The following is a 27,319-nucleotide window of genomic DNA, read 5'->3' as shown; positions in this document are numbered from 1 at the left end:
GGGATTGCTGGGTCAAAGGGTATGCACAGCTTTATCGCCCTTTGGGCATAATTCCAAATTGCTCTCCAGAATGGTTGGATCAGCTCACAGCTCCACCAACAATGCATTAGTGTTCCAATTTTCCCACAGCCTCTCCAACATTTATTATCTTCCTTTTTTGTCATTTTAGCCAATCTGATAGGTGTCAGGTGGTACCTCAGAGTTGTTTTAATTTGCATCTCTCTAATCATTAGAGATTTAGAGCATTTTTTCATATGGGAATAGATAGCTTTGGTTTCTTCATCAGAAAACTGCCTGTTCATATCCTTTGACCATTTCTCAATTGGGGAATGACTTGGATTCTTATAAATTTTATTTAGTTCCCTATATATTTTAGAGATGAGGCCTTTATCAGAAGCACTGGCCTCAAAAATTGTTTCCCAGCTTTCTGCCTCCCTTCCAATTTTGGATGCATTGCTTCTGTTTGTACAAAAATTTTTTAATTTAATATAATCAAAATCATCCATTTTGCATTTTATAATATACTCTATCTCTTGTTTGGTCAAAAACTGTTTTCCTTTCCAAAAATCTGATAGGTACACTATTCCTTTCTCTCCTAATTTACCTATGGTATCACCTCTTATGTCTAAATCATGTATCCATTTTGACCTTATTTTAGTATAAGGTGTAAGATGTTGGTCTATGCCTAATTTCTGCCATACTATCTTCCAGTTTTCCCAGCAGTTTTTGTCAAATACTGAGTTCCTATCCCAGAAGCTGGAGTCTTTGGGTTTATCAAACACTACATTACTAGTGTCATTTACTACTGCATTTCCTGTCAGCTCTCTCATTTTACAGATGAGAAAATGGAGGTCTAGAGAGGCTGAACTGCCCAGGGTCACACAGGTAGTAAATAGTAGAGCCAGGGTTCAAACCCAGCTCCTCTGACTTCGTGTCCTACTGTGTTATATCTGAAGACAAAGGAAAGAATAGGGGATGATTGATAGAGCAAAGTCCTAGTGGAGCCAGAAAGCCATGTTTCCCCCTCAAAAATCACTGTACAGACATGTTGTAGGTCCCTTGACAAGGTCTCTTTTCACTTTTGTCTTCTTATTCCCAGCGCCTAAGTAGCTGTTTAATAAATGTCTGTTGATTGGCTGGACTAAAGGGCTCAAGGTAGAGAGATTAGTCTCATCTAAGATTAGGGGTACTTCTTCCTCTGAGATAGAAGAGGAATAGTGAAGGTGATAATTCTGAAAGTCTTTAGGACTGGAGGTGAACTGAGGGAGTGCCCATAATATGCCTTGGTCTTTTTAGTAAAGTAGGAGGCCCAGTGTGTGGAGTGTGTTGGGGGTGATGAGTGAGGTTACTGGTAGTAGAGCTGGAGGTAGGTCCTTGAGGAAACAGGAAAAGGTTTGCAGCAGTCACTTTGGTGGATGAATTAGGGAATCTTAGAGAGCTGAATTGAGGAGGGATTGCTGAACAGAAGTGAGGATCTAGCTTATGTTACATACCATCTATTTATAATGGATCAGAGCAGTATGATTTTAATTTAGCCAATACTGATTAAACACACAGTGTTTATAAACTACTTTTTTTCAGCGATGCTCAGCAGTTTGGGAGTAGGAGCAGTTAAACTATATGATGGAGGGTACCCAGAGTTGAAGATAAACAGATTGGGAATAATAATAGGTCATAAGGAAGAGAGATTCTGGTGTATTGATAGTAAATCATTGATATGACTTATTTTGAGGCCACTTGGTGCTGAGAGCTTGTTTCCCTCTCCTTGATTGTGTCCCTCTGTTCCTGTTCCTTTCCGTGACTCCTTTTCTGGAAGTTGAGGTGGGTACTAAAATACTGTGATTGGGTATTTCTTATTCTTTTTTCAGAAAAAAATCTCAGAAGAGAAGTAGTTTCTTTAATGAATTCTTTCTTTATTTCCTCTCAGGTTTGGTTTTTTTCTTAGTCCAGTGCTCTCTCCTGAGGGCTGTCAGTGAGAGGGAACAGCAAAAGGGGTGGAATCCCCACTTCAGTTAGAGATACATTTTAGGTTTGTGTTGGGTTCTTATACTGAAGTCTGGCATGTGCCAATGAAAAGATTATGCCGTGGCCAAGTTATTCCTCACTATTCAGAGTTCAGTTTGGGAATGGTAGAAGGCTTCTCCTTAACTCCATTGTGTGATAATGAGAGTCAACATGGTATACTGGATAGAGGACAAAGCTGAGATTCAGGAGGCTAGGGTTCTAAGTTTTGGCCATATCACTGAATACCTGTGTTGCCTCAGGTAAGTTACTCAGTCTTCTTTAGTAATCACTTTCCAATAATATTTTCCCTGCCTAACTCACAGAGTCCTTTGGGATCTAGAAATAATTGATGTGGAAGTGCTCTAAAATATTAAAAGTTCTATGCAGATGTAAGGCATTTATAATTAATCTTTGAAGGATTTGAAGAGTAGTTCATGGAAGAAACTTTTGAGGGGAGAAAATGCATATTTGTCTTGGCAATGATCCTTAACCTTTCAAGGTCAGGAAATGGCAATATAGAGTGGTTTGCATTGTCTGCTCTTAGAATCATAGAATGTTACAGCTAGAAGAGCCCTTGGGGATTGTCTAAGAGGGTCAAGTTCCCTCATTTTATAGGTGAAGATGCAGCCTCAGGCCTTAGGATCATAGATTTAGAGCTTGAAGGGACTTTAGAGTTCATCTAGTTCAACCTCCTAATTTTACCAGTTAGGAAACTTAGGCTGTCAGAGGTGAAGTGATTTATCTAAGGCACACAGGTAGTGTGGCAGAACTGAGATATGAACCCAGGTCATCTGATCCATATACTCTGTATTCTTTCTAATTTACCACACTGCCTGTGTCTTGATTGGTTTTCCAAAATTATATACTTAGTACATGAGGCAGGTACAGTAATATTGTTGGACTATTAAAGGAGAATTTAGAACTTTCCAACCAATTTTGGACTATAGCAACATGAATTTCCTCCATTTGCTATGGTATGTATGTTATGCCAAGTATAGGAGCAAGATCAGGAAGAATTGGTTACCTCAGGTGTACGTTAGTACAGGGCTGGTCTTGTAGAAGAGCAAGGTCTTCTAGGCTGGCTAGTAAAAGCTGAGGAAGGAGTAAGATAAAGTAATAATTCTCTCTCAGAGGGTGAGAAAGAAAATCCATGGAGTCATTTTAGATCTTTTGTTTTGAGATTGCTTGGCCATTTTGGGAGGACGGTTTTAGATTAAACCTCTGAAACAAATAAACCGAGACCAAACAAAATAAAAGACCCTCTGCATAGGCTTCCCGTAGAATACAAAATAAAGAGGCCAAGTGGCAGAGAAAAGTCTAGCATTCTTTTCCATTACTGTGAATGACCTTCACTCTTTCTCTCTCTTCATAAGTGAATAACTACTTTTAAAAGTTTCTTTTGGTTCATAGTAGTGAGAGCTGGATTTAATCAACTTGTGATTTCTGATTTTCAGAAAGATTAAAGGGAAGTGTATTTTGAAACACAGTAAAAGCAATTTCAGGTATGTTTCTGTTGGTTTCCAGCATACCGAATTGCAGATGTGTGTTTGTATTAGGGCCTCTGATTCTGATTTTAGTTTGGCCCATGGCCTCTGTCCTACAGGATGATGTTGGCAGTTGGTTCTGTTCCTGGGATGAATTGGAAACAGTCTGTGTACAGAGAAAAGAGTGGGGAAGAAACTTAGTTATTTGAGCCTTATTCCCATCACTTTAATTATAGTTACTCAAGACTTGTATTCCAAATGGCTCCTTTGCGAGCCGTATTTTTAATGAGCTGTTAAACTTTTAGGCTAGAGAGAATTGTTTGACGGGTGGGGAAAAAGACTTGCAGTCCAAAATGGAGATTAACATATGTAATGTAGCAAGCTATAGTTCTTGTGTAAATGGATGCTATTAGAGTACTGCAGAGATGAAGGTTTGCTCATTTTGTTCCTTGTTAACTGGTATGGATTTTTCTTGGTAATTTGTTCAGGATTTAAAAAAATTCTGCTGGTTAGGTTTTCAGATTTACCAGCAGAATTGTTACTTACTGAAAGTGAGTCAAATAAGTGAATAAGATCTCTTTTCATTGAGAAAGAGGCTCTAGAAGTTGTCCAATTCATCTTTGCTACTAGGAGTACATTTTTGAAATCAGACAGATAATGTTATTGAGAACAACTTCCAAGGGAGGGGATTGTGCAGCTTACTGGGTTTGTAACTAAATACAAAGGCCTTCGTACAATCAAAGTGGTCTAGAAAAGTGTGGTGGCAAAAAAAAAATTCATAACAATTTGGAGGACAGAGTGTTTTATCATTGTTTGGTGTGCATCTTCTACATTGATCTTTCTGTAGGCTAAAATAACAATGGGCTTTTTCCTTTTGAGGTTCATTTAACCACTTGTAAGCTGCACTTTGGAGAGAGATCTTTTACTAAGGTGAACCACACCAAAGTGTGGACTCAGTACCTTGAGAATATAAATTTCATTCCCTCAATGTTTTTGGTAATTGATTGGATTATTGATAAGCTAGTTACTAATTAGAAAAATATAAGGAAAAGTTTTATCTAGTCTGATTAAGGACTGGACAGTACTAAATTTAATAAATGTCTTGTGCTATATCTATTGAATAATTAAGCTTTCATTATTTTTCTCTTGGCCCTTGCCTTTGCAGGGATATAGACCCACATTGTGATTCTGGCAGTATTAGATGGCTTTGATAAGCACTGCCTTAAATTCAGATACAGGGGGCGGCTAGGTGGCGCAGTGGATAAAGCACCGGCCCTGGATTCAGGAGTACCTGAGTTCAAATCCGGCCTCAGACACTTGACACTTACTAGCTGTGTGACCCTGGGCAAGTCACTTAACCCCCATTGCCCTGCAAAAACCAAAAAACCACCACCAACAACAACAAAAAAACCCCCAAAAAAACAAACCCCCCCCAAAAAATTCAAATACAGAAAATGATTTGGGGATAATTCTCTTTTTCCTTCTGTATTTCACAGGAACTATAGGGTATTTATTAGTTTTCTCCTAATACTTACCAGACTCATTATCATGTTATATTTTCACAGATTTAGAGCTGGAAGGAATCTCAGAGGTCTTGTATTCCAGTCCTCTCATTTTACAGATGAAGAAATTGAGGCTAGAGAAATTAAATAACTTTCCTTAAGTCCAATGGGTAGTAGGTAGCAGAGCCCGAATTAGAATGCAGCTCCTGTGACTGCTAAGCTAGAGTTCTTTTCCAGTGTACCATGTGGACTCCCTGCTGGATTAAGTTCATTCCTTAGTCTGTTCTTTCATAGAACTATGTTGGAAGAAAGATAGAAATTACCCAATTTTTTTAGTATTTGCTTTTTTTAAAAAAGTAAATCTTATCTTTTCCTTCTTCTTAGGATGGAGCTATGGATCTGCTAAAGGAACTGAAAAGCATGCCAATTACTCTAGATTTGCTTCAGGTAAGTTATTCTGCCTTGCCACCAGGAAACTGAAAATCTAATTATAGAAACTTCCTTTTGGGTAAGGTTAATTATTCAATTAGATAAACATTTATTACTCTGTGCAAGCAAAGCCCTGTGCTAGGTGTTGGGGGCATAAAGATGAAAGTTGATGTAGTCTTTTCCTCCCAGAACCTTTTGTCTAATATAGTTGGATGTGACGTATACAAATAAGTGCGATACAAGGTAGGATGAGACATGGGCAAATGTGTGGTGTAGACACAATATTCTGGGAAAACTTGAGGAGGGAGAGAGAGCTTTTCGCTGGGAGAGTGAAGTTTCAGGAAAGGCTTCATAAAAGAGGAGGCATCTAGGTTGGACTTTGGAGGAATGAGAAAGAAGAAGGACTTTGACAGGCAGAAATGAAGAGTGAGTTTCAGGAATGAGAGATGACCAGTGATCACAGGATCATAGAATTTAGATTGAGAAGGACCTTAGAGATCATCTAGTCAACTCCTCATTTTATAGATAAGTAAATTGAAGCCTAGAGAAGTTGTGATTTGTCCAAGGTCTCACAGCTGATAGTTGGGACTAGAACCCAAGTTCCTGGCTTTGGCCTATGCTCATTACACTATATTGCACTGCCTGCTCTGTATGGATGTTAACCTATATATGCTTACCAGCAGTAGTGACTTAAACGTTGACCTTAACAAAAGTCATTCATAAACTGAGGTGGTTCTAAATTCTTAACAGTAATGGCACTTTTTTGGAGATTTCAGCTAAGTGACTGTTCAAGTACAATTCTGTGATTTTACAAGGGAAATGGACTTCCTCTTTCTCCCCCACTTGATTTTTTCCCCTCTTGGCACTATTGAATTTTTTGAGTATATAATTGTAAGAGTTCAAAATAGCAAGTTAGAGGATGGACTAACATATTTTTCAGGTTTGGATGCATGTTTCTCAAAATCACACTGACAAGAGCTATTGGGAACACTTAGTCAGAAGTGATCCTGAGGCTTTTGGGGGCACTTCTGAGCAGGCTGTTGGTCACTAGACCCTATGTACTGATACAATAATGGTAGTAGACTGAATGACTTGGAATATGTGTGAATTGAATTAAATAGTGAGCCTCAGATTTTGAGTCCCTGGCAAAGTGGTTTTATGAAGGAAAGAGGTTTGCATGGCTGGGTTAGATCACTCTTCAAACAAACAAACAAACAAACATACGTACATATATGTACTTCCCAGTTACATGTAAACATTTTTTAAACATTAATTTTTTAAAATGTTGAGTTCCAAATACTACTCCTCCCACTCCCCCCCTCCTTGAGAAGACAAGCAATTTGATGCTGATTATATGTGTTAAGTCATGCAAAACATATTTCCATATTAGCCATGTTGCAAAAGAAAACACAGACAAGAAATTCAAGAAAAATAAAATAAAAAGCTTCAGTTTGCATTTAGAGTTTGTCAGTTCTCTTTCTGGGAGTTGGTAGCATCTTTGATCATGGGTTCTTTGGAATTGGGGGTTAGGCCATTCAAAGAAATTTGTGAACATTTTCTCTCTTGAATGTTGATTTGTAGTCTACCCGGATTGGGATGTCTGTGAATGCACTGAGAAAACAGAGTACTGATGATGAAGTTATTTCACTTGCTAAATCTCTTATCAAGTCATGGAAAAAACTGCTGGGTAAGTGCCTAACCGGTGTTCAGTTAAATGAGATCTAAGGCATGTAGTAAGAGTAGTAATTAATTAATTATGGTAAAACAAAAGACTCTAGTCCTTACCCTGAGGAAGAGAGAGAGAGAGAGAGAGAGAGAGAGAGAGAGAGAGAGAGAGAGAGAGGTGACTCACTTTTGGAAAGGGAACTAATTTTTTAGGCCATCAAGGACAAAATTGTCTTCTTCCTTGTTTTTCATGGTTCTGATTTCCCTCTCCAGAGTAGAACATTTTATTCCTGTCTTACCTGCAGCATATGATCCACTGTGGCACATTTACTGTTAAGTAAATTTGTTCGGTTGGAGTCTGTTGTTGGGACTGAAGAGACTTCATAGTTGAATTAATATGTCAGTCAATGCTGCAAGCAATGGGCCCTTTTATTTGATATGTTAAGAGAAGAGCCCAAAGGGAAGACTATGTGGCTTAACTGGAGACCTCTGAGAGATTAGGACATAAGGACAACAAGAGAGGACGACTCACTAACCTCCTTCAACCGGAGGCCATAATGACATTTCCAGACAAGGATAAATCATCATCTTCCTTACACTGAGACTCTCACCTCCAAAGTGGAAGTGAGAAGGGGCAGGGGAGGGGTACGGCAAGCCTGGAGCCCCATGGTCTTCAGACCAGGTCAGGAAGAGGGTGTTTCTGATGGCCTGCCAAAAGGCTATTCCCAGCCTATGGGTTACACGAAACTCTAACATGGAACTCCTGAGTCCGTGTTTCCAGGTAGCTCTAGCAGTTGAGTTGCTAGGAAGGTAATGAAAATTGCTCAGCTCAGGGGTCATGTCTGCTGAGTAGTGTTAGAGGGAAGGGGATAATATGTTCTGCTCATGAAAGTGGCATTTGTTTCCCACCGCTGAGGTCACAGTCAGAGATAGACCAAACAGCTAAGAAACTCAAAGCTTTTAGCCTAGGATAGAAGAGTCCAGATATGGGGGTGATCCAAAGAAGAGACAGGATGGAAATAAGGGGTTATTTGGAAGGAACTTAGCTAGTCTGTTGGACAGAGCAATACTAAACCAGGAGAAAATCTCTGATTTTTCTGAATAAATTTATTCCTAATTATTTTTTTATTTTTGTGGGGGCAATGAGGGTTAAGTGACTTGCCCAGGGTCACACAGCTAGTAAGTATCAAGTGTCTGAGGTCATATTTGAACTCATGTCCTCTTGAATCCAGGGCCGGTGCTTTATCCACTGTACCACCTAGTTGCCCCTTATTCCTAATTATTTTTGATAAATTATTAGTCTTCTTCTTTAAGTCTTCCTTTAATGCATTCCTCTAATACCTTATCCTGGTATGAAAGTGACCCTGGCCTCTTGGAGACTTATGTTAGCAGAGTGTACTAAAAAGTACTGCCTTGGAGAGGGGGCAGGATTATATCCATCCAGGTGAGAAATAGTCTGGTTAAGTACACAGAGCATTATCACCAGAGGGTTGGCCACTTGGTAAATCTCATTTATTCATTCGTTTGTTCATTCATTCATTCATTCATTCATTCATTCATTCATTCATTCATTCATCTATTATCTATCTATCTTCTTATTTATTTTTTGGCTTTAGCCATTCAGGAAGACAGTCTGTTAAAGTATAGGGGTTGATAATTATGTTGGTGGGTGATGTGCCCATACTAAAGAAATCACAGGTCCTTGAAATTATATATATGTTAAGTGCCTTGAAAACCTTTAAATGCTCTATAAATGTTAGGTAGCTATTAGTGTCGTTGGGAAAAATATTGGACATCCTTATGTATTTGTGTATTGGGTGACTTCCTTCATATTGTGTGTATGGTTAGTTCCTCAACGTTTTACCTAAAATGTTGGCTGTCCTGTTTTTGTACATGCTGATATTTAGCTCTCACCCTCAAAAAGACTGTGTGGAGGTGTTTCCATGTGAAAGTTAGCCAGAAGGAACCTGGCAGAGGATGTCAGTGGGATGGGGGATAGGGAGTGGAGGGGGATGATTCAGAGTGTTTGAAAGATGTCAGCTACTTTAATTGTCAAAATCTGCTCTCAGAATTTCAGAGCATTGGGTTTTTGAAAAGGACTTAAGTGATGATGGTCCAGCACTTTTAGAACATGTTATCAGTATATTCTTCCGTCCTGACATGCAAACCCTCCTTCCCCCAATTCCAACAACTACACTTATTCTACTTGTTCTGTCCTTTCAGCTGAACTCTAAAAATGAATAAAGTTGATCGGCAAAGAGCTAGATTTACAGGTCCTTCTTTGGATGTACCCATCAAGCTGTTTTACCCCTTAGCTAGGGGAGTGTGACAATGTTAATAGTTCTGTTAATCACTCAGGATGATGGTGAATAGAAATCATTACTGTTTGTAGGAATACCTCCTGGGGAAAATTTTCCATTAAAAAGGTCCTGTCTTTGTGTACATATTGTGTTTCTCATATCTTCATGTTTGGTTAATTAAAAGTTCTTTAATATTAATAGCACATACTTCTTTAGCATCTTCTGACTTACAGAGTGTTTTTCTCACAATCCCCTATGAGATGGATAGTGCAAATGTTATTATTTTCATTTTACAGATTGAGAAACTGAGGCTCAGAGAGGTTGAGTGATTTAACCATAACCACGCAACAAGTAAGTGGCAGATTTGGGCATCAAACTCAGGCCTCTTGCCTCCAAGTCCAGTGCTCTTTTTGCTGTATAATGCTAGCCATGCAATCTGTTTTATAAACATTAAATTACAAAGAATTTATTGAGTAACAACATTCACAATATGATAGGCATGACTTTTGGCTTATTTATTCCCCATAAGGTGAAAGATTGCATTACATAATGTCTCCATGTTTATATTAGCAGTCAAACTGGAGCTGTATCCCAAAGGGCTGCCTCTCAGTGACTGCAGTCCTGATAAATGATCCTTAGTTAGTCAGCTGGAGGAGATTTTTCCCCACTTTGGGCCTAGGTGAGACCCTCTCAGGATTGCTGGGTATCTGGCATTAGTGGCAAGACACACTGCTATCTGCTATTACTGCTGTAATGTGGTATAGAGGAAAGAGTGCTAAACTTGGAGTTAAGAGACTTGGGGGTAAGTCCGGACTCTCTACTGCTTACTAGCTATGTTTCCTTGGTCAAGTCACTTGATCTTTCTTAGATTAAGTTTCCTCATCTATAAAATGGGAATAGGAATATGTGTATTTCTTATACAGCTGTGAGAAAACTGCTTTGTGAGTCATCATCATTATCAGTTCATCACAGGTTTACGTTTTCATGATGTATGTGTTCCTTATGTTGATGAGACTGGCTAAAACTCCTTCACAGTGATGGTGTCACAAGGTGCTGTGCCTCAAATTCCTCACCTCTCGGCCCACATCTTTGTACTTAGCTAGGCTGGTACATGGATGGAACATATAGAATCCATTGGTGGGCCTGTACTTGAAGGTTTTCTAGCTTAGCGAGGTCTCTCAGAGGTATTGTATTGTGCTGGAAGAACCTTTGCATACCCGAGATCCATCTCTCTGACACAGTGAAACACTGGAGGAGAGCCTAAGGAGAGATTTATTATTCTTATGATTTTTAAATTGCTTAGAGTTTGTACTTTCATTCTTCCCCAGCAGAATACTCTTGAGAGTATAGCTCATATTGTTTTATGCTTCAGGCCAAGGTGTCCATCGATAGGTTTGGCCCAAGCAGTGTATGTGCTCTGCTAAGGAGGCTAGTAGAAACATAGAAAGGATTTGTGGTTTGCTTTCAGATCACTTTTCAATTTAATTATAATTCCATTTGGTCTGCCATTATGTGTGTTTCTATTCTTTCCCTATTGAATTTAGATGCCTCAGAAGATAAAAATGATGAGAAGAAAAGGAATTCTTCCTTGGCAACATCTTCGAAGGATGCCTCTGACACAAAAGATCAAAGGTGAAATTCCAACTGACAGAGATGCTCTAGGGAAGTGTGGACTGGGAGTCATTATGATTTGGGAGAGAAGACCAAAGGCATCTTTTCTTTTTGACTCTGTGTCTCTTTGGTTTTGGGAGCAGGCCCCTATTTCCCCATCAGTGAAACATGAATAAGAAAGAATCAGTGCATTTACTTCAGAGGGATGTTGAGGACTAAAATAATGTCTATAAATTATTTATTCTTTGAAAGGGAAATTATGATGAATACTGTATTGCATACAAACAAGTCACCAGTCTAACCTAATCTGAAATTGGAAAGGATTTTTCTAGCATGCCTCTTTTGGGACATGTGCAAATTTCTGATTATCAGGTTGGAGTACATTCCTGCCTGTGGGTGTAGGATTGTTTTCAGTTACAGAAAAGGCAGAATGTTTGGACTGATAATTATATTTTTGTTCATCGTACTTTTGTTCTTCAGAAAGCTCCTTTTGGCTTTTGGGCATTGATAGTTTTCCTATTTGTAAGAAAAACTCTTGTCCATTCATCTATGTTTTATAGATTGATCAGGGGATTTGGAGACAGAAGAACTGGCATTGAATCCTGGCTCTCCTGTTTACTAACTATATGACCTTGAGCAAGTTATTTTTCTACTCTAAACCCCAGTTCCTTTATTTGTAAAATGAAATAATTAGGTTGATTGTTCTCCAAGGCCCCATCCATTTAAAAATCTGTAATCCTGGGGTATGTGTGTTAGGATGATGCTTTTCACTTGTTCTTATTTTGCTCTGTGAGGACCTTTTCCTTTCGGATTCTTAACTGTTGACTAGGCTTGGTTTGTTTTAACTTTGTTTTGGCTAGTCCATCTATACTTGTTTGGCTCCGGTGTTTCTCTTCTTTGATTGTACAATTAGCTTGGATAAAAGTGATCCCACATTGCAGCTGCTTGGGAATGATTGGCCTTTCATCAGATGCCCTTGAGAAGCATTTTTCCAAGGCTGAGAGTGGTGAGGTTTTCTTTCCTTCCCACTAATGTTATTTCAAACTAGATATGGCAGGAAAAGTGATTGTATTTACTGCCTCGTTTTCTCTTTGAGTTTTTCTTGTCTGAAGAAAAGGAATCCGTGAAGCTTGAGCATATGACAAATCATCATTGGGGTGTCTAAAACAGACTGCATTGGATCATAGGACATAGAGCTAGAAGGGACTAGAGAGGTGGCCTAGTTTGATCCTTCATTTTACTAAAAAGGAAGCCACGACTTGTGGTCACTAGGTAATTCATTGTAAAGAGTGATCTGGAGCTGGTTCCTCTGACTTTAAATCCAGGTTATTAAAAAAATGGCATGCTCTCAGAATTTCCCGTCACCTCAAAACTCCTGCAGAAATTCACTAAGACTATCTCATTCATTACATGTCTCCTCCTTTAGAGAAAACAAGATGGGCAGAGGTCTAAAGTAATGTGGGGGGACGACACATTTTGAGTGTGGAGTAGAGGGTTTAGAGCTAGAAAGGGATGTTAGTATTTAGTTCAAATTCCTCATTTTATAGAGGAGGAAACTAAGATATAGAGGGCTTAACTGATTTGCCTGGGTCACACGGGTGCTTAATATCAGAGCCAGAATTTGAAATCAAGTCTTCTGATTCCAAATGCATGGTTTTTTTCTACTACACCACACTACTTTATGTTAGACTTATGCTTTGGGGCTGATTTGGGACCTGCCATTTATATAGTGGTGAGAAACGAAATAAATTGGGCTCAATCCCAGAAAATTTTCTGAAGGAAGGAAGGAAGGAAGGAAGGAAGGAAGGAAGGAAGGAAGGAAGGAAGGAAGGAGGAGGGAAGGAATCAAGTATTTATTAAGCACTTAATTGTGTCCCATGCCCTGTACTAAGCTTTGAGGATATAAATTCAAGCAGAAATATAGCTGTTGGCCTCAAGGATTTTACATTCTTTTGGGGGAAGCCAACATACAAAAAGGAGCTGAAAAGCAGAGGTGAGAGAGGGAATGCAGGATAAAGGTAACAGCACCATGGTTTTGAAGTCCAGAAGCCAAGGACAAGGCTGAGAAGGGGTGAAAGTCAGCCTGGGCCCTTTCACAAAATGGAGGTTCCATCCACCCAAAACTTGCCAATGGGTTAAGGAGCTGTGCCTAACAGAGGGGTGGTCCAGCATGAGAAGGGGCAGCAGGCATGGTGAAAAGATCCCAGGCTCTGAGGGAAGTTCCAGAATGAGATAGCAGCAGTGGCATGGTTTTGAAGTTTGGAAGCCAAGGCTAGGGCCAGGTTTGTTGTTGTTGTTCAGTCGTTTTTTTCAGTCATGTCCTGCTCTTTGTGACCTTATTTGGAGTTTTTTTTGGCAAAGATACTGAAGTGATTTGACATTTCCTTCTCCAGCTCATTTTACAGATTAGGAAATTGAGGCAAACAGGGTTAAATGACTTGCCCAGGGTCACACAGCTAGTAACTGTCTGAGGTCACATTTGAATTTGGGTCTTTCTGACCCCAGGCATGGTACTCTATCCCCTAAGGGCCAGGAGCCCCTAAGAAATATGACTATTGGAGGGGGAACCTTCCCTACTAGAATGTGATAAGTAACTGCTGCCCCTAGCTCCCTCAAGAGTGACTCTCTTTTCCATATCCCCATCTCACTAAGAGTACACAATGAGGAATGTATACTGGAAATCTCTACCAGTGGCATAGGTAAGCCAGTGATGGACAGAGCCCTGCATTGTAAGTGAATCTTCCCCAAGTGAAAAGTGCAAGCTGGTAGAACTTCTTTCTACAGCTCAGTGTATTGAAAAACATGTTGACTTTTCAGAAAGAAGTCTAGGGTTCAAATTCAGTTCTGACTGACATCAACAAGCTATGTAAGTATAGACAAGTCGTTTAATCTCTCTGAGCCTCATCTGTCAAGTGTGGATAATATGTGTACTACTTACTTCACAGGGTTGTTGGGTGGAAAGTGCTTTATTAACTTTAAAGTGTTTTACCTGCCCAGGGATGAAAGATCATATAGATGGTAGATGATGTCAAGCATAAAATGAAATCATCTTTAAGGATAGAATGTGGTCTTTCATAATTCCTAAACCAATTTAGGCCATGAGGCACTTTAGACATAGTTGAAGCATTGGAGAGAGTTCTAGAATTCCAGAGATGAGGACCCTGGGGCCCAGATAGCTTTTTTGCCCTGGACAGTTTACCGAGGTGGTCTAAACTTGGTCTAGAGTCAGATGATTGCTTACTAAGTTGTAGGGATGGTAGTTGCTGGGGGGTGGGGGTTGGGGGGAGGGAAGACAGGGGTCGTGGGAAAGGAAGACTTAAAATAAAACAGCCACAGTAATTTCAGAAGTTAGTGTGGTGCTGGGGAAATGAGCTCATCTTTTACACCTGTGTGTTTTTTGCTTTTCTTTTTTCTTTTTCCCCTTAGGAAGTCCTTCTGTTTCCCTTTAGTGCAGAGACTTGAATCTGGAAATCTCACCTGACTAAATACAGTAACAGCTGCTAGAAATGTTTCAGAGGCCTTTACATAGGATCTAGTGCTGATTCATAGGATCCACTTCAGACATAGGGACAGTAGTAGCTGACCTTGTGATCTTAGAGATCATCCCCTTCTTTTACAGAAGAGGAAACTGAGGACCAGAGGCAGGAAATGACTTGTCCAAGTTCATACAGGTAGTAAATACTAGATCTTCTTTGAAAGACACACAACTTGGCCACCATAGTATGATGCACCACTGAATACCAGCCCAGAGACCTGACTTCTCTGCTTATATATGGTGCCTACAGGTAGACTTAAAGTGGGAGTAAAGTTGGTGGCATTGTAAGGGTTATTGGCAACAGCTTCCTGCCTCCCAGCCTCATGGGTGAACTGCCTTGTTTTCCTGATTTGTGGTAACATCTTGTTTGGGGAACAAAAATCCTTCATAAGGCTTATAGTTTTTCAGGTAGCCTTCCCTGGTTTGTCCAGCAAAGCTGTTTACCAGTTACCATCTTTTTGTGACTCTTTCAATTCTTATCACTTTTGCTAGAAGAATCACATAGAGCAAATGGTATGCTTTTAAAGCCTAACTTTTGTGGTTTCCTTTTAAAAATGATCTTGTCATTAATCTGGACATTTTTATAAATTAGACCTGTTTGACCATGAGAACCATTTTTCTTAAACATCAAATTTTTTTTTTCATAGACACCCTCCCTCTCCCCAGTATGCATAGTTCAGGGACTTTTGGGGGGCATAGTTCCAAATTGCTTTACAGAATGCCTGGACAAATTCTGTTCCAGCAGTTGTCATCTTTCTTTTCAAGTCATCTTTGCCAATCTGATGGAGTGAGGTGGAAACCCAGAGTTGCTTTAATTTGCATTTTTCTAATTAGTGATTTGGAGCATTTAAAAAAAAAACATAGTTGTTGAGAGTTTAGATTTTTTCCCTTTGAAAACTAACTGTTAATATCCATTGACCATTTTGGATGGGAATATTAAACTGGAAATAGATTTGGGGTGCTTTCATTAGTTTTTTGGGAAGCTTAACAGCACAATGGATAGAGTACCAGGTCCAGAGTCAGGAAGACTCATCTTCCTGAATTCAAATCTGGCTTCAGACACTTACTAGCTGTGTGACCCTGGGCAAGTCACTTAACCCTGTTTGCCTCAGTTTCCTCATTTCTGAAATGAACTGGAGAAGGAAATGGCAAACCACTCCAGCATCTGCCAAGAAAACTCCAGATAAGGTCATTAAGAGTTGAACATGACTGAAAAACAACTGAACAACAAACAACATTAGTTTTTATTTAACTCACTTGGTATTATGCCTTAAGTCACACATCTCTATCTTATTGAATTCTTTATGGTTGCCTCAAACAAAATATTCTGACACAATTTCTTTTTTAGCTCCAACAAAAAACAAGACCCACCAAGGACTCTATCCACTCCAAAAATTACCACCTTTCCTCCGATTCCCATCACCTGTGATGCCGTTCGTAACAAATGTCGAGAAATGCTGACAGCAGCCCTTCAGACAGACAGTAAGTGAAGAGAAGCAGATTATTGGAGTTTGTGGCCACAGAAGTTTCCCTAATTTGGTGGGATCCTAAAAATTCCTCATTCCCCACAAACACAACAGGGAAAGGCCTGAATCCTGAGACACGGGCAACTCCTCTTCTGGCATTTGGTGAATAAAACCCTTGGACACCCGAGTGAGACTTTTCACATAAAGGTGTTTAGTTCTTTAAAGTACTTTGAAGTTCTTGGTTGGAAGCTCCAAATAAAGTTGTTATTATAGAGGATCCTATTTTCTGATGTCATGATGCCAAATTCAATTTAAAATATAATGACTTTGGTCATATTTCATTTTAAGTGCCAAACTAATTAGAAGGGTTGATTGATTATGTTGTGGTCATTTTTGTTTGTGACAGATGGAAAGAGTCAAGGGAAAGGACAGTAAAACCCTGAGAGAGATCTGGGTTGTGGAAACGGCAAAGAACTCAAAAGTAAATCAGCTACACAGTTTGAGTTTGGCGTCAGCTCTAAGTTATGGGCATCACTTTATTTCTGGAAAATGATGAATGAACTCAATTAGCTTCTCACAATGAGAAAGTTTATTTTTTTTCTTCCTGACATTGGCTGTTGTTTAGAATTCTCTTTTGTTTACAGATGACCATATTGCGATCGGTGCAGACTGTGAGCATTTATCTGCCCAGATTGAAGAATATATCCTTTGAAAGAAGGCTTGCCAGAAAGAGGCTGATGAGTAGATGACCACTTGCTCCACAGCCCGGGAGGGAGTCACAACTGGGCTTAATTATGTCTTAAGGGAGATGTTATCAATAGCTCAAGCTGGGGCTATAAGTTAACATACCTTATACATCTTTTAGTTAATTCAGTCTAGTAGCAAATGTTTCTTAAGTTCCTAATATGTTCAGGGCCCAGTGCCTGATGCTGGGATACAAAGATGGAAAACGGACTAGTCCTTCTTGTTAAGAGCTTATAGTCTAGATGGAGGTGGTGGTAGACACAAGAGGAATACAGATAAGGAGGATGAAAGGTAGAATGTGATGTGGTCAAAGGAGAGATTCAGACAAAGAACTCTAGGAAAATTTTAGGAGTGAATGATCATTTTCATCTGGGAGGAGTGGGGGGATGAGGGAGAATGACATTATTGTGGGGCTTGAAGGAAGAGGATTTCAATAAATGGTGATAAGGAGACAATGCATTTCAGAAATTGGTCATGATCTGTGGCAGTGCATGGAGATGAGAAAGACAAGCTCAGAGCGGGAGGGGTGCAGTGTAGTTCATACCCTCTATCTAGTCAGTTGCCAAGGCTTGTTGATTTTACTGCCCAGCATTATACATTACAGCCAAAATCCAGAGCTTCTAGGTAAATTTTCCTGGGAGGTTTCATTTGGAAGATAAAGTTTAATTGCTGTCCCCCTGATCTGAACTCTGTGAGTTACTGACCACCATTTGGGTCTGAGCAACAGTAGACTGGCTGTTGGGGGCAGTACCATTCAGCCAGTTGAGAAGCTCAGCTGCCTTAGACTGACAGAATTATAGACTTCCTTTTGGTCTGGTATTCCTACCCTGGTTATTCTTCTGCAGACTTCAGAGCCACGCTGTTGATTCTTGCTTGTGAAGCTTTTCCTTGTTTGATATATAATTCAGGGTCTGTGCTGAGGGGGTAGGGGTGGACAGGGACAGACGGGCTCCTCTCCTTACTCTACCCTGGATATGTGACCCAGAACTGGGTAGTGGGTAACAAAAGTTGCTAATTGGCACCATTGAGGTGCCCTGGGATGGGTTTGGAGTGCTTCAGTATGGTTCTGGGACCTTCTTTTTTTTTGGTGCATAGCCTCTTCCTGTGTTCCACACCAGACTCTGTCCCCAGTGTTCAAAGACTTCTCTGTCTCCCTATGCTGATTTGGGCTGGAAAGATGACTCACTCTAACTTTGCCTTGAATTTCTCCATCAGGATTTTATCTGGTGTGCTTTTTGGATCTGTTTGGAGAAGTCCTGCCACTCCATATCTTGGCTATGACTCCAGCAGTTCCATTTAAAAGATGCCATAAGTCCCACAAAAACATTGATTCACCTATAGGCAGGAGGTTGTGAGATTTGGTCCATGATGTTTCAGGCCTGTTTCTCCATCATCACTTCTGTTTGACTTCTGCCTTCATTCATGGCTCCTTGTATACTTTTAGAATAAAATCTCTTAATGCTCTTTCTGTTGTTATTTTATTGTTGTTCTTAGTCCGCTATATTTGTTTACCTTTCTTGTATTTCTGTTGTCAGTAGTGTTTGCAAAACAAGCAATTTGTTCAGGTCTTTTTTTTTTTCTAGGAGTGTTTCAAACACCTTCTTTATTGAAGTCCATCTTTTTCACTAATGGCTATAATCAGGTTTGCAGGTTATATTACCCTGGGCTACATCTTGAATTCTTTTGCTCTTTGTAACGTTATTCCATTCCCTTGTTTGATTTCTGGTGAATACAGAATAATCTTATATTAGTCACATTTCCTTTGCTTTATTTTTGAAAGTCTTTCTTCTCATCATGTGCAGAATTTGTTGTTTGTTAGAGGAATTGTCACATTTAACCAATATGTGTCCTGGACCTTGCAGCAGAAGTTTTTTTCTTTTTCTTCTGGAGGTCATCTTTCTGTGGGTTCTTTCTATTGGCATTTTGCATTCTGTGTTTAGAAGTTCTGGGCAGTTTTCCTGTGGTTTTTTGACGATATATTCTTCTGGGAGACCTGTAATCCTTAAGTTGTCTTAACTCATCCTGTCTTTGAGTTCATTATATTTTGCTTGTATGGAGATCATGTTTTTCTCTTAATGTTTTTGCTTTTGGCTTCTCTTCCAGATTATTATTCACTCTTTGTATTTACATTCTCAATCAGTTATTCTCTTTTTTGTTTCTTTGGTGAGACTTGGCACTGTGGACTCAAGTTTTCTATTCCAATTTCTGCTGTGCAGGCCACAAATTTACTATTTTCATAATTCTTATTTCTCTTTTAAACTTCAGCAACATTTTGGTATTATTCCACATTCCCTTGGGAATTCACAGGGTCCTCCAACTCATCAGGTGTTGATTCATTTTTCTTTATCTTGCAATATTTTTTCTTAGCTCTTGGTCAATTTGGAGGCTGTATTCTCTTCTGTTAGTAACATCTTTCCTGTTGGTTTATCTCTTAATGCTTAAGGTCTTTTTTTTTTTTTTTTTTTGGCGGAGCAATGGGAGTAAAGTAACTTGCCCAGGGTCACACAGCTAGTAAGTGTCAAGTGTCTGAGGCCGGATTTGAACTCAGGTATGTCTGAATCCAGGGCCAGTGGTCTATCCGCTGCGCCACCTAGCTGCCCCAATGCTTAAGGTCTTTAACTGAGTTTTCTTCCTTTTAAGATTTTTGGTAATTTCAGTTGTTTCCTTATTTTTCTCTATTACTCATTTTCTCACTCCTCCTTTGATGGTGGTTTTCCTGGGAGCTGGATCTCAAAAGGCCTCAGCCTCTTCCCATGCTAGAAAATGAACATTTCTTCTTCCTCAGTCTCTGTCCCAAGTGACTTCTGGCATTACAGAATTGGTCCCAGCTAGATGCTGGACTCTTTCCCTCAGGCTTAGTGGAGTGCCACACAGCCACACACACATGACCCAGTTTCCTCTGTTCCTTAGTTTCTAGCTGAGGTCTGTTGCAGTGCAGAGCATTACCCCATTGCTGTACCAGCCAGGACATACTTTTGCTTTTTGACTTCCTGTGGCACCGGGGAAGGGAGGGGTTTAGAGTAGAGCTCTACTGCAAGCCCATGGTTCAGCTTGTGCAGCCCTTCCATAAGCATGGTGGATTGTGGGGTCAGGGGTGCTAAGTGAGTGCATTAGGCATTATGGGTTAGCTTTCTCTGTCGTTAGTTCAGTGGATTGTTAGGTATCCTAGGTGTTGGAGATCGCTGAAATTGCTTTATCTCTTCCACATAATTCTTATTTTGGAGAGTTTTGAGAGGTTTTGAATCTTTGAGAAAATGTCTAGTCTTCCATCTTGGTCACACCACTCAGAACTCTAACGTTTAAAGTCTTTCACAATCTGGTTCCAACCTATTTGTCCAGACTGATTTCCCATGATTCCCCTTCATACATTTGGGGTGTGTGTAATTCTATCCAAACAAGCCTCCTTGCTCTTTTCTATACTGTCTTTGTGCCTCATGCCTGGAATGCCCTCTTGGTCTCTGCTTCTTCAGATTTCTAGCTCCCTTCAAAGCTCAGCTTGGGTTACCTTCTACATAAGGCTTTTCCTGATCCCTTCAGTTGTTAGTGCTCTACTTTCTCTTGGAATTACTTTGTATTTATATTGGATACATTTTATATTTATTTATCTCTGAACATGTTATTTCCCTCAGTAGAATGTAAGCTCCTTGAGGGCAAGAACCATTTCTTGGATTTCTTTGGTGATATCCCTAGTGCTGTGGACGGCGCCTGACAAACTATAGGTGAGCAGTAATGCTTGTTAAACTGCTGAGTGATGAACAACAAATCTGGAAAGGTAGGTTGGAGACATGATCAATAACTTTGAACGTTAGGCTCAGAAATTTGTGTTTTATCCTATAGACATTATGGGATCATATATGATTTTTGATCTGGAGAGTGACATTGTTAGATCTGTCTGTTTGGAAGATTATTTTGTAGCAATGTAAAAGATGGATTGTAGAGGGAAGACTTGATACATTCATTTGGCTCTCCACCAGAGAGATTTTGTATTTAGTTGTACGATGGACAGAATTGCTCCCTACCTGTGTCCTACTATTGATTATGCATGATGCGGGGGCAGCTAGGTGGTGCAGTGGATAAAGCACCGGCCCTGGATTCAGGAGGACCTGAGTTCAAATCTAGCCTCAGACACTTGACGCTTACTAGCTGTGTGACCCTGGGCAAGTCACTTAACCCCCATTGCCTCTCAAACAAAAAAACAAACCAAAAAAACCCCCCAAAGATTATGCATAATGGACATACAGTGCCTACAAGCAGGAGCTTTTGGTTGGTAGCCAAGGATGAGAGTTAATTGCATTAACCTCTTCTGATAATCCTATCCACTTAGAATTGTTTATTCTTCTGCAAAGCCTTAGCTTTTTGTTTAGGTGTGTGACATCATAGGATTAGAGGCTGCTGCCTTGGAGTAGAATCTCATTGTTTTTTTTTTTTAAATAATAAGCATTTCTATTTATGATTTTGAGTTCCAAATTTTATTCCCCCTCTCCCCCCTGCTGTGGCAAGCAATCAATCAGATGTGGGTTATACATGTGCAATTATGTAAAACATTACCATATCAGTCATTTTGTATAAGAAATCTCAAAAGAAAAAAAATTAAAGAAAGTGAAAAATAGCATGCTTCATGTGTTCTATCAGTATCAGTTCTTTCTCTAGAGGTGGATAGTATGCTTTATCATTAGTCTTTTGGGATTGTCTTGGATCATTGTACTGCTGAGAATAGTTAAGTCATTCACAGTTCTTCATCAAACAGTATTGCTGTCTCTGTGCACAATGTTCTCTTGGTTCTGCTCTCTTCACTCTACATCAGTTCATACAAGTCTTTCCAGGCCTTTCTGAAATCATCCTGCTTGTCATTTCTTATAGCACTGTAATATTCCATCACCATCATATACCACAGTTTGTTTAGCCATTCCCCAATTGATAGGCATTCCTTTGATTTCCAATAGAATCTCATTGTTGCTTGATGTGGAATAGAGCATATTTAGAGGTTGACCAGCTTGGTGAGAGGCCTGGAGGCAGTACCAAATGAGGATTGATTAAAAGGAATGTTTACTCTGGAGAAGAGAAGATTAGGGGACATGTGGTAGCTGTGTTCAAGCAATTAATTGAAGGGCCATCATTCATTCTGGATCCAGAGAGCAAATCTAGGAAGAGTGGGTGGAAGTTTCAGAGAGAGAGATTTTGGCTTGATGTATGAAAACACTTTCTGATAATTAGATCTGTTCAAAAATGAATTGATTGGGGCGGCTAGGTGGCGCAGTGGATAAAGCACTGGCCCTGGATTCAGGAGTACCTGAGTTCAAATCCGGCCTCAGACACTTGATACTTACTAGCTGTGTGACCCTGGGCAAGTCACTTAACCCCCACTGCCCTGCAAAAAAAAAAAAAAAAAGAATTGATTTCTGGGGTGGCTTGGTGGTGCAGTGGATAAAGCACCGGCCCTGGATTCAGGAGTACCTGAGTTCAAATCCAGCCTCAGACACTTGACATTTACTAGCTGTGTGACCCTGGGCAAGTCACTTAACTCCCATTGCCCTGACAAAAAAAATGAATTGATTTCCTAGGGATGGAATGTGTTTTTCCTCACTAGAAGTCTTTCAGCTGGATGATTATTTGTTGAGTTTCAAATCAAAATGCTGTCTGTCAGCTATTATTATCATCATCACATTATTGTTTTTGCAAAGTTCTTATCTTTTTTGATAGTTTAAGATAGAAATAGTCCCATATTGCTACCTACTGTTATTCTTTTATATTTAATGTTCTGCAAAGTATTGCACATGCAGCTAAAATAATTTCCTTCTGTGTAGTTGAATAGAAATACTAGAATATAAGTTTATCTTCTCTAGGCTCATTGAAAACCTCCTCAGTTCAGTTCAACTCCAGTAGCAGACAAGATGATAGGGATGTCTACCTTCACATTTTCTCACATGCTTTTTTTTCTTTTTTCTTTTTTGGTGGGGCAGTGAGGGTTAAGTGACTTGCCCAGGGCCACACAGTGAGTGTCAAGTGTCTGAGGCCAGATTTGAACTCAGGTCCTCCTGAATCCAGAGCTGGTGCTTTATCCACTCTGCTACCTAGCTGCCCCCTCACATGATTTTGATAGGTTTCTGCATTTTGAAAGCTTTTTGCTTTTGGAGAGCTTGGAGATTATGAGTATTTGGTATAGCAACATTGATTGAAATGTTCCTTTTGGATTTTTATGCATGATAATTATATCTGGGTGATTATGTTTAATAGTTCAGTCTGTGATGAGATTCTAGTTCCAGTACAGTTTATTGGTTGAGTTCTCAAGGATATTTTGAGGTCTGTGTTAGTAGTATGGGGATTTTTAGTTTGTCAGTTCATGAAAGATAGCAAGCTTCTAATGTCTAATTCTAGCCATCAGTTCATGTCTTGCTAGTTTTCACACAGTTGGATTCCATCCGCTTCCACCCACTGTTTCTAGATTTGCTCTCTGGAGTGAGACAGAATGATGGCCTGTTCATTTACTTGAACGCAGGTATCATATGCCCCCTAAGTTTTCTCTTCTCCAGATTAAACACCTGGGTCACATAATTTCTACTACTTCCTTAAATAGTTTGAATTAATCATTAAGTCTATGCTCCTTAAAGCTAACTTTTCTATAATTTCTAGTGGTGATTACTTGGTCCTGAATTACTATCATCAAATCATCCATTTTTATAGATAGATCCCCATGACTTGACCATTTATTTGATTCTTCCTTGCCTACATTATTATCATTATTTTTATTATACTAATATAGTAGTATATTATAGTATACTGTTATTCTAAATATATTGGTGGTTATGAGTATTTGGTATGGCTGCATCTGTTAAGAGCACTGTTCTTACATTTGGGGGTCAGAGTTATGTCCAGGTGATTGTGGGCAAAGGTTTTAACTATGATGAAAAGGTTTTGCATTTATTTTTAAGCAGTTTATTTTTTGAATTCTCAAAGATGTTTGGGTATCTGTAGTTCAAGGATATGTTGTCTGCTGGTTTTCGAAAGGCAGTTTGCTTCTGGTGTTGAATTTTAGCCACTTGCTTATACCATTTTGAATGTTACATGTTAAATTTTTATTTATTTAATTTATTTTTTGGCAGGGCAGTGAGGGTTAAGTGACTTGCCCAGCGTCACACAGCTGGTATCAAGTGTCTGAGGCTGGATTTGAACTCAGGTCCTCCTGAATCCAAGGCCAATGCTTTATCCACTGCGCCACCTAGCTGCCCCACGTGCTAAATTTTTGAAGCTTGTAGGAATATGTTGTACAGCATCTTACTATTTTCTTGTGCACTGAAATGCCGTTCTGAGGAAGTGTGGACTTACTGATTCATGCAGATATTGCAGGGAACTGTGAAACATATACTGCAGGCTACAAAAATTTAGCACCTGCTGAATATCTAGAAAAAAATCAAATGGCCAGAATTACCCACTGAAGGTTTGTTATCTTTCATAAATGAGTAGACAACAGATCTCCACACTCCAAATACAGAATTTATCACATAAACTCCACTGGAACCAGTGCAACATCCCAGACAAAAATTTTCCCCTCAATTGTTCTGATGTAACACCAATCCCACAGATTTAAGAAATTTTTTCCTTTTAAAGAAGTGTTTTTAATAGATGTTGCAATACTGCAATTTCATTTCACTTAGTTTGAAGATTATGAGTAACTTTCAAACTATAAAGATCTAGCAGAAGAACTCAAAACCTTGTGGGAACTGGCTGAGGTACGTGGCATTCATGACATCCTGTCTGCTGCTACTAAATATGCTTTCAGTGAGCCTACAGAAAATTTTTGTTCAATAACAAAAAGTAGTCATTTATCCAACAAGGCAAGAGTCTGCAAAATGTTAAATTTAAAAGAAAAGTAGGATATTGACTTGTCCCAGGACTATTTCTATCTGAACTCCATTGAAATAGATAAGAAGAATGACATTATTATTATTGTTTTGTGTGGTAGTTAGAGCTGGGTCTTTTGTGTGATTCTTAGAAGCCTTTATATGGGTAGTAAAACTAATATTTGATCACTGAAAACATCAGCAATATTTTTGTCCCCTTCCTTGTTGTCAGAAAGTATGTCAGCAGAACATAAGGGGGAAAGAGAATAATATGTATTGTAGACTATTTTTGTTGCTTTTCTTTCACTATTCTTTTTTGTTTGTTTGTTTGTTTTGTTTTGTTTGCTGGGCAATGAGGGTTAAGTGACTTGCCCAGGGTCACACAGCTAATGTGTCAAGTGTCTGAGGCTGGATTTGAACTCAGGACTTCCTGAATCCAATGCCAGTGCTTTATCCAGTGTGCCACCTAGCTACCCCCTCTTTCACCATTCTTAAGCAGGCTGCCATATGATTGGACATGTTTTCTCTTTTCTTTTGCTTCTTGACCTTAAACTGGCTTTCTCGAAATGTGTTTACTTTGCTTGTTTGTGGCACATCCTTTTTGCTTTCAGTAAAAGCCTGTTTGGGATGAGGAATTATTCCTTACAGCCCTGATGGTGTATGGTATTGCCCCTGTATTAATGCAGTAGGTTTATATTAGATTTTGTTAACATTTTGAATATCAGATACACCAAAGAGCATTTGGAAATCCTTATGCTAGAAGTCATTGATCCGTTGATTGCTGAGGGAAAAGCAGGAAGTTTCTCTCTTCACCTTATAAATCCTTAAATGTGCTTGTACATATCTACCAAGATGTCAAGAATACAGATATGAAGTACAAAAACCGAGTGAGAAGCCGGATCTCCAACTTAAAGGATTCTAAAAACCCTGACTTGAGAAAGAATGTTTTGTGTGGAGCAATCACACCAGAACAGATTGCCGTGATGACCTCTGAGGTGAGATACTAAATTCTCTCAATTTGATCCCTCTCCCCCACCTTGAATATTGGCCCTGTTGCTGTTCAAATAAAATAACACTTGATAGACTACCCAAAGAATTCCTACTGCAGTGGAATCAGCCAGGCTCTTAGTTACTGTGAGACTCATTAGTTAAGTAGGCCCATTCCCCTGCTTTTAGAGAAAGGGTCATGTAGAATTCAGAGAAAGTATTACAGCATGAGGTTTCTTTTGCAGAAATGGACCACAGAAGTTAAGACAACCCCATTGAAGGCTACCACAGTGTCTTCTTTGGAAACTTCCAATAGTGCCTAGCCTAGGGCAGTATGAAGGTACTACTGTTACCATGAATTGCATTGATGTGGTATTTAGAGGAATAACTCATTATATATTCCTTGAAGTATGGAATACATAGGAGCAAGGAAGGAGAATTTCACTTTTTTTCCCTTTACCATTGAATTTTTTTTTAAGGATTTTAATGATGTCTCTTTTCTGGTCTCGTGTTTTAGACAGTGGTGTCAAACTCAAATAGAAATGGATCTCTATGGACCTCGCATTGACTTAGAAAACCATAAATTAACATTGTCTGAGCACTTGAGGTCCAAGAGTTTGACACTTCTATTCTAGACCATTTTGTTCATAGAGGATGGAAAGGCAGTAGTGTAGTAGTAAAGAAATTTCATTTGGCTACTTATGCATCTATGTGGTAAAATAAGAGGCAGTGGAATGTCCTGGGGTTTGCTGTTGAACTTTTTAAAAAAGTCATTGACAGGGATGGAGAAATATAGATAGCATTGTGTTATATTTAAATTTTATAAGTATACTAAGAGGGATAGCCAGCACATTGGATGAATGGGTTAGGATCCAAAATATAAGATGAGGTTTAATTGAGATAAATGTAGAATTACACATTGGGGTTAAAAAATATCAATTATACAGATATGGGATAGCAGAGGCATGGCTAGATAATCAAAAAGCATTTATTAAGCACCTATTGTATGCTGAACATTGAGCTCAGTAAAAAAAGATCTGGACATTTTAGTGGACCTATAAGTTCAATATGAATGTAGCCAATATGAATGGTAGCCAAAAAAGCTCACAAGCTTGGGCTGTATTAATAGAGGCATCAGTGTCTACTAGGAGAGAATTGAGAGGCTTATTATACTGTGCCTTGGGCAGACTGCATCTTGGTATCCTGTTCATTTTTGGGAGCCAAATTTTAGGAATGACTTTGTAAACTAGAGTTTGTATGGAGGAGGGTGACCAGGATAATGTAGGAACTGGAGAGATCTGAGGCTCTGTTAAAGGAAGTGGTATTGTTTAGACTGAAAAAGGGAAAACGTAGAGGGCAAATAGTACCTGTCTTCAAGTACTTGAAAGGCTTTGTTGGAATGGGGATTAGAATGGTTCTGCATGGCCTCTCAGAGCAGAATGAGGATCAGCTGGTGGAAATTGCAGACAGGTGCGATTCAGCTTAAGGAAAACTCCCTAACAATTGGAGCTGTCCAAAAGTAAAGGTTACAGTGGTGTCCTTCTTAAAGGAGGTCTTTTTTTTTTTTTTGGATCAGTATTTTATTATTTTCCATTTATATCTAAGGATAGTTTTTGACATTTGTTTTCATAGTATTTTTAGTTCCAAATTTTTCTCCCACCCTTCCTTCCCTCCCTCTTCCCCAAGACGGAAAGCAATCTAATATAGGTTATATATGTGCAATCACGTTAAACATATTTCTGCATTAGTCATAT

At 39.3% G+C, this 27,319-nt stretch overlaps 1 protein-coding gene across 1 annotated transcript in view; it reads left to right on the top strand.

Moving 5' to 3' along the window:
• Positions 1 to 27,319, top strand: part of TCEA2 (transcription elongation factor A2) — a 44,930-nt gene that overhangs the window by 5,379 nt on the left and 12,232 nt on the right. The window contains exons 2-7 of the mRNA XM_043984926.1: positions 5,375 to 5,437; positions 7,001 to 7,106; positions 10,929 to 11,016; positions 15,879 to 16,012; positions 16,641 to 16,697; positions 25,419 to 25,573. Coding sequence (XP_043840861.1) covers positions 5,375 to 5,437; positions 7,001 to 7,106; positions 10,929 to 11,016; positions 15,879 to 16,012; positions 16,641 to 16,697; positions 25,419 to 25,573 — 603 coding nt within the window. The remainder of the gene's footprint in view (positions 1 to 5,374; positions 5,438 to 7,000; positions 7,107 to 10,928; positions 11,017 to 15,878; positions 16,013 to 16,640; positions 16,698 to 25,418; positions 25,574 to 27,319) is intronic.

Source organism: Dromiciops gliroides, chromosome 2, assembly GCF_019393635.1.
Source record: "Dromiciops gliroides isolate mDroGli1 chromosome 2, mDroGli1.pri, whole genome shotgun sequence".
NCBI classification, from domain to species: domain Eukaryota; kingdom Metazoa; phylum Chordata; class Mammalia; order Microbiotheria; family Microbiotheriidae; genus Dromiciops; species Dromiciops gliroides.
Note: the sequence above shows the minus strand (reverse complement) of the source record. Positions and strands in the feature narration are given on the sequence as shown.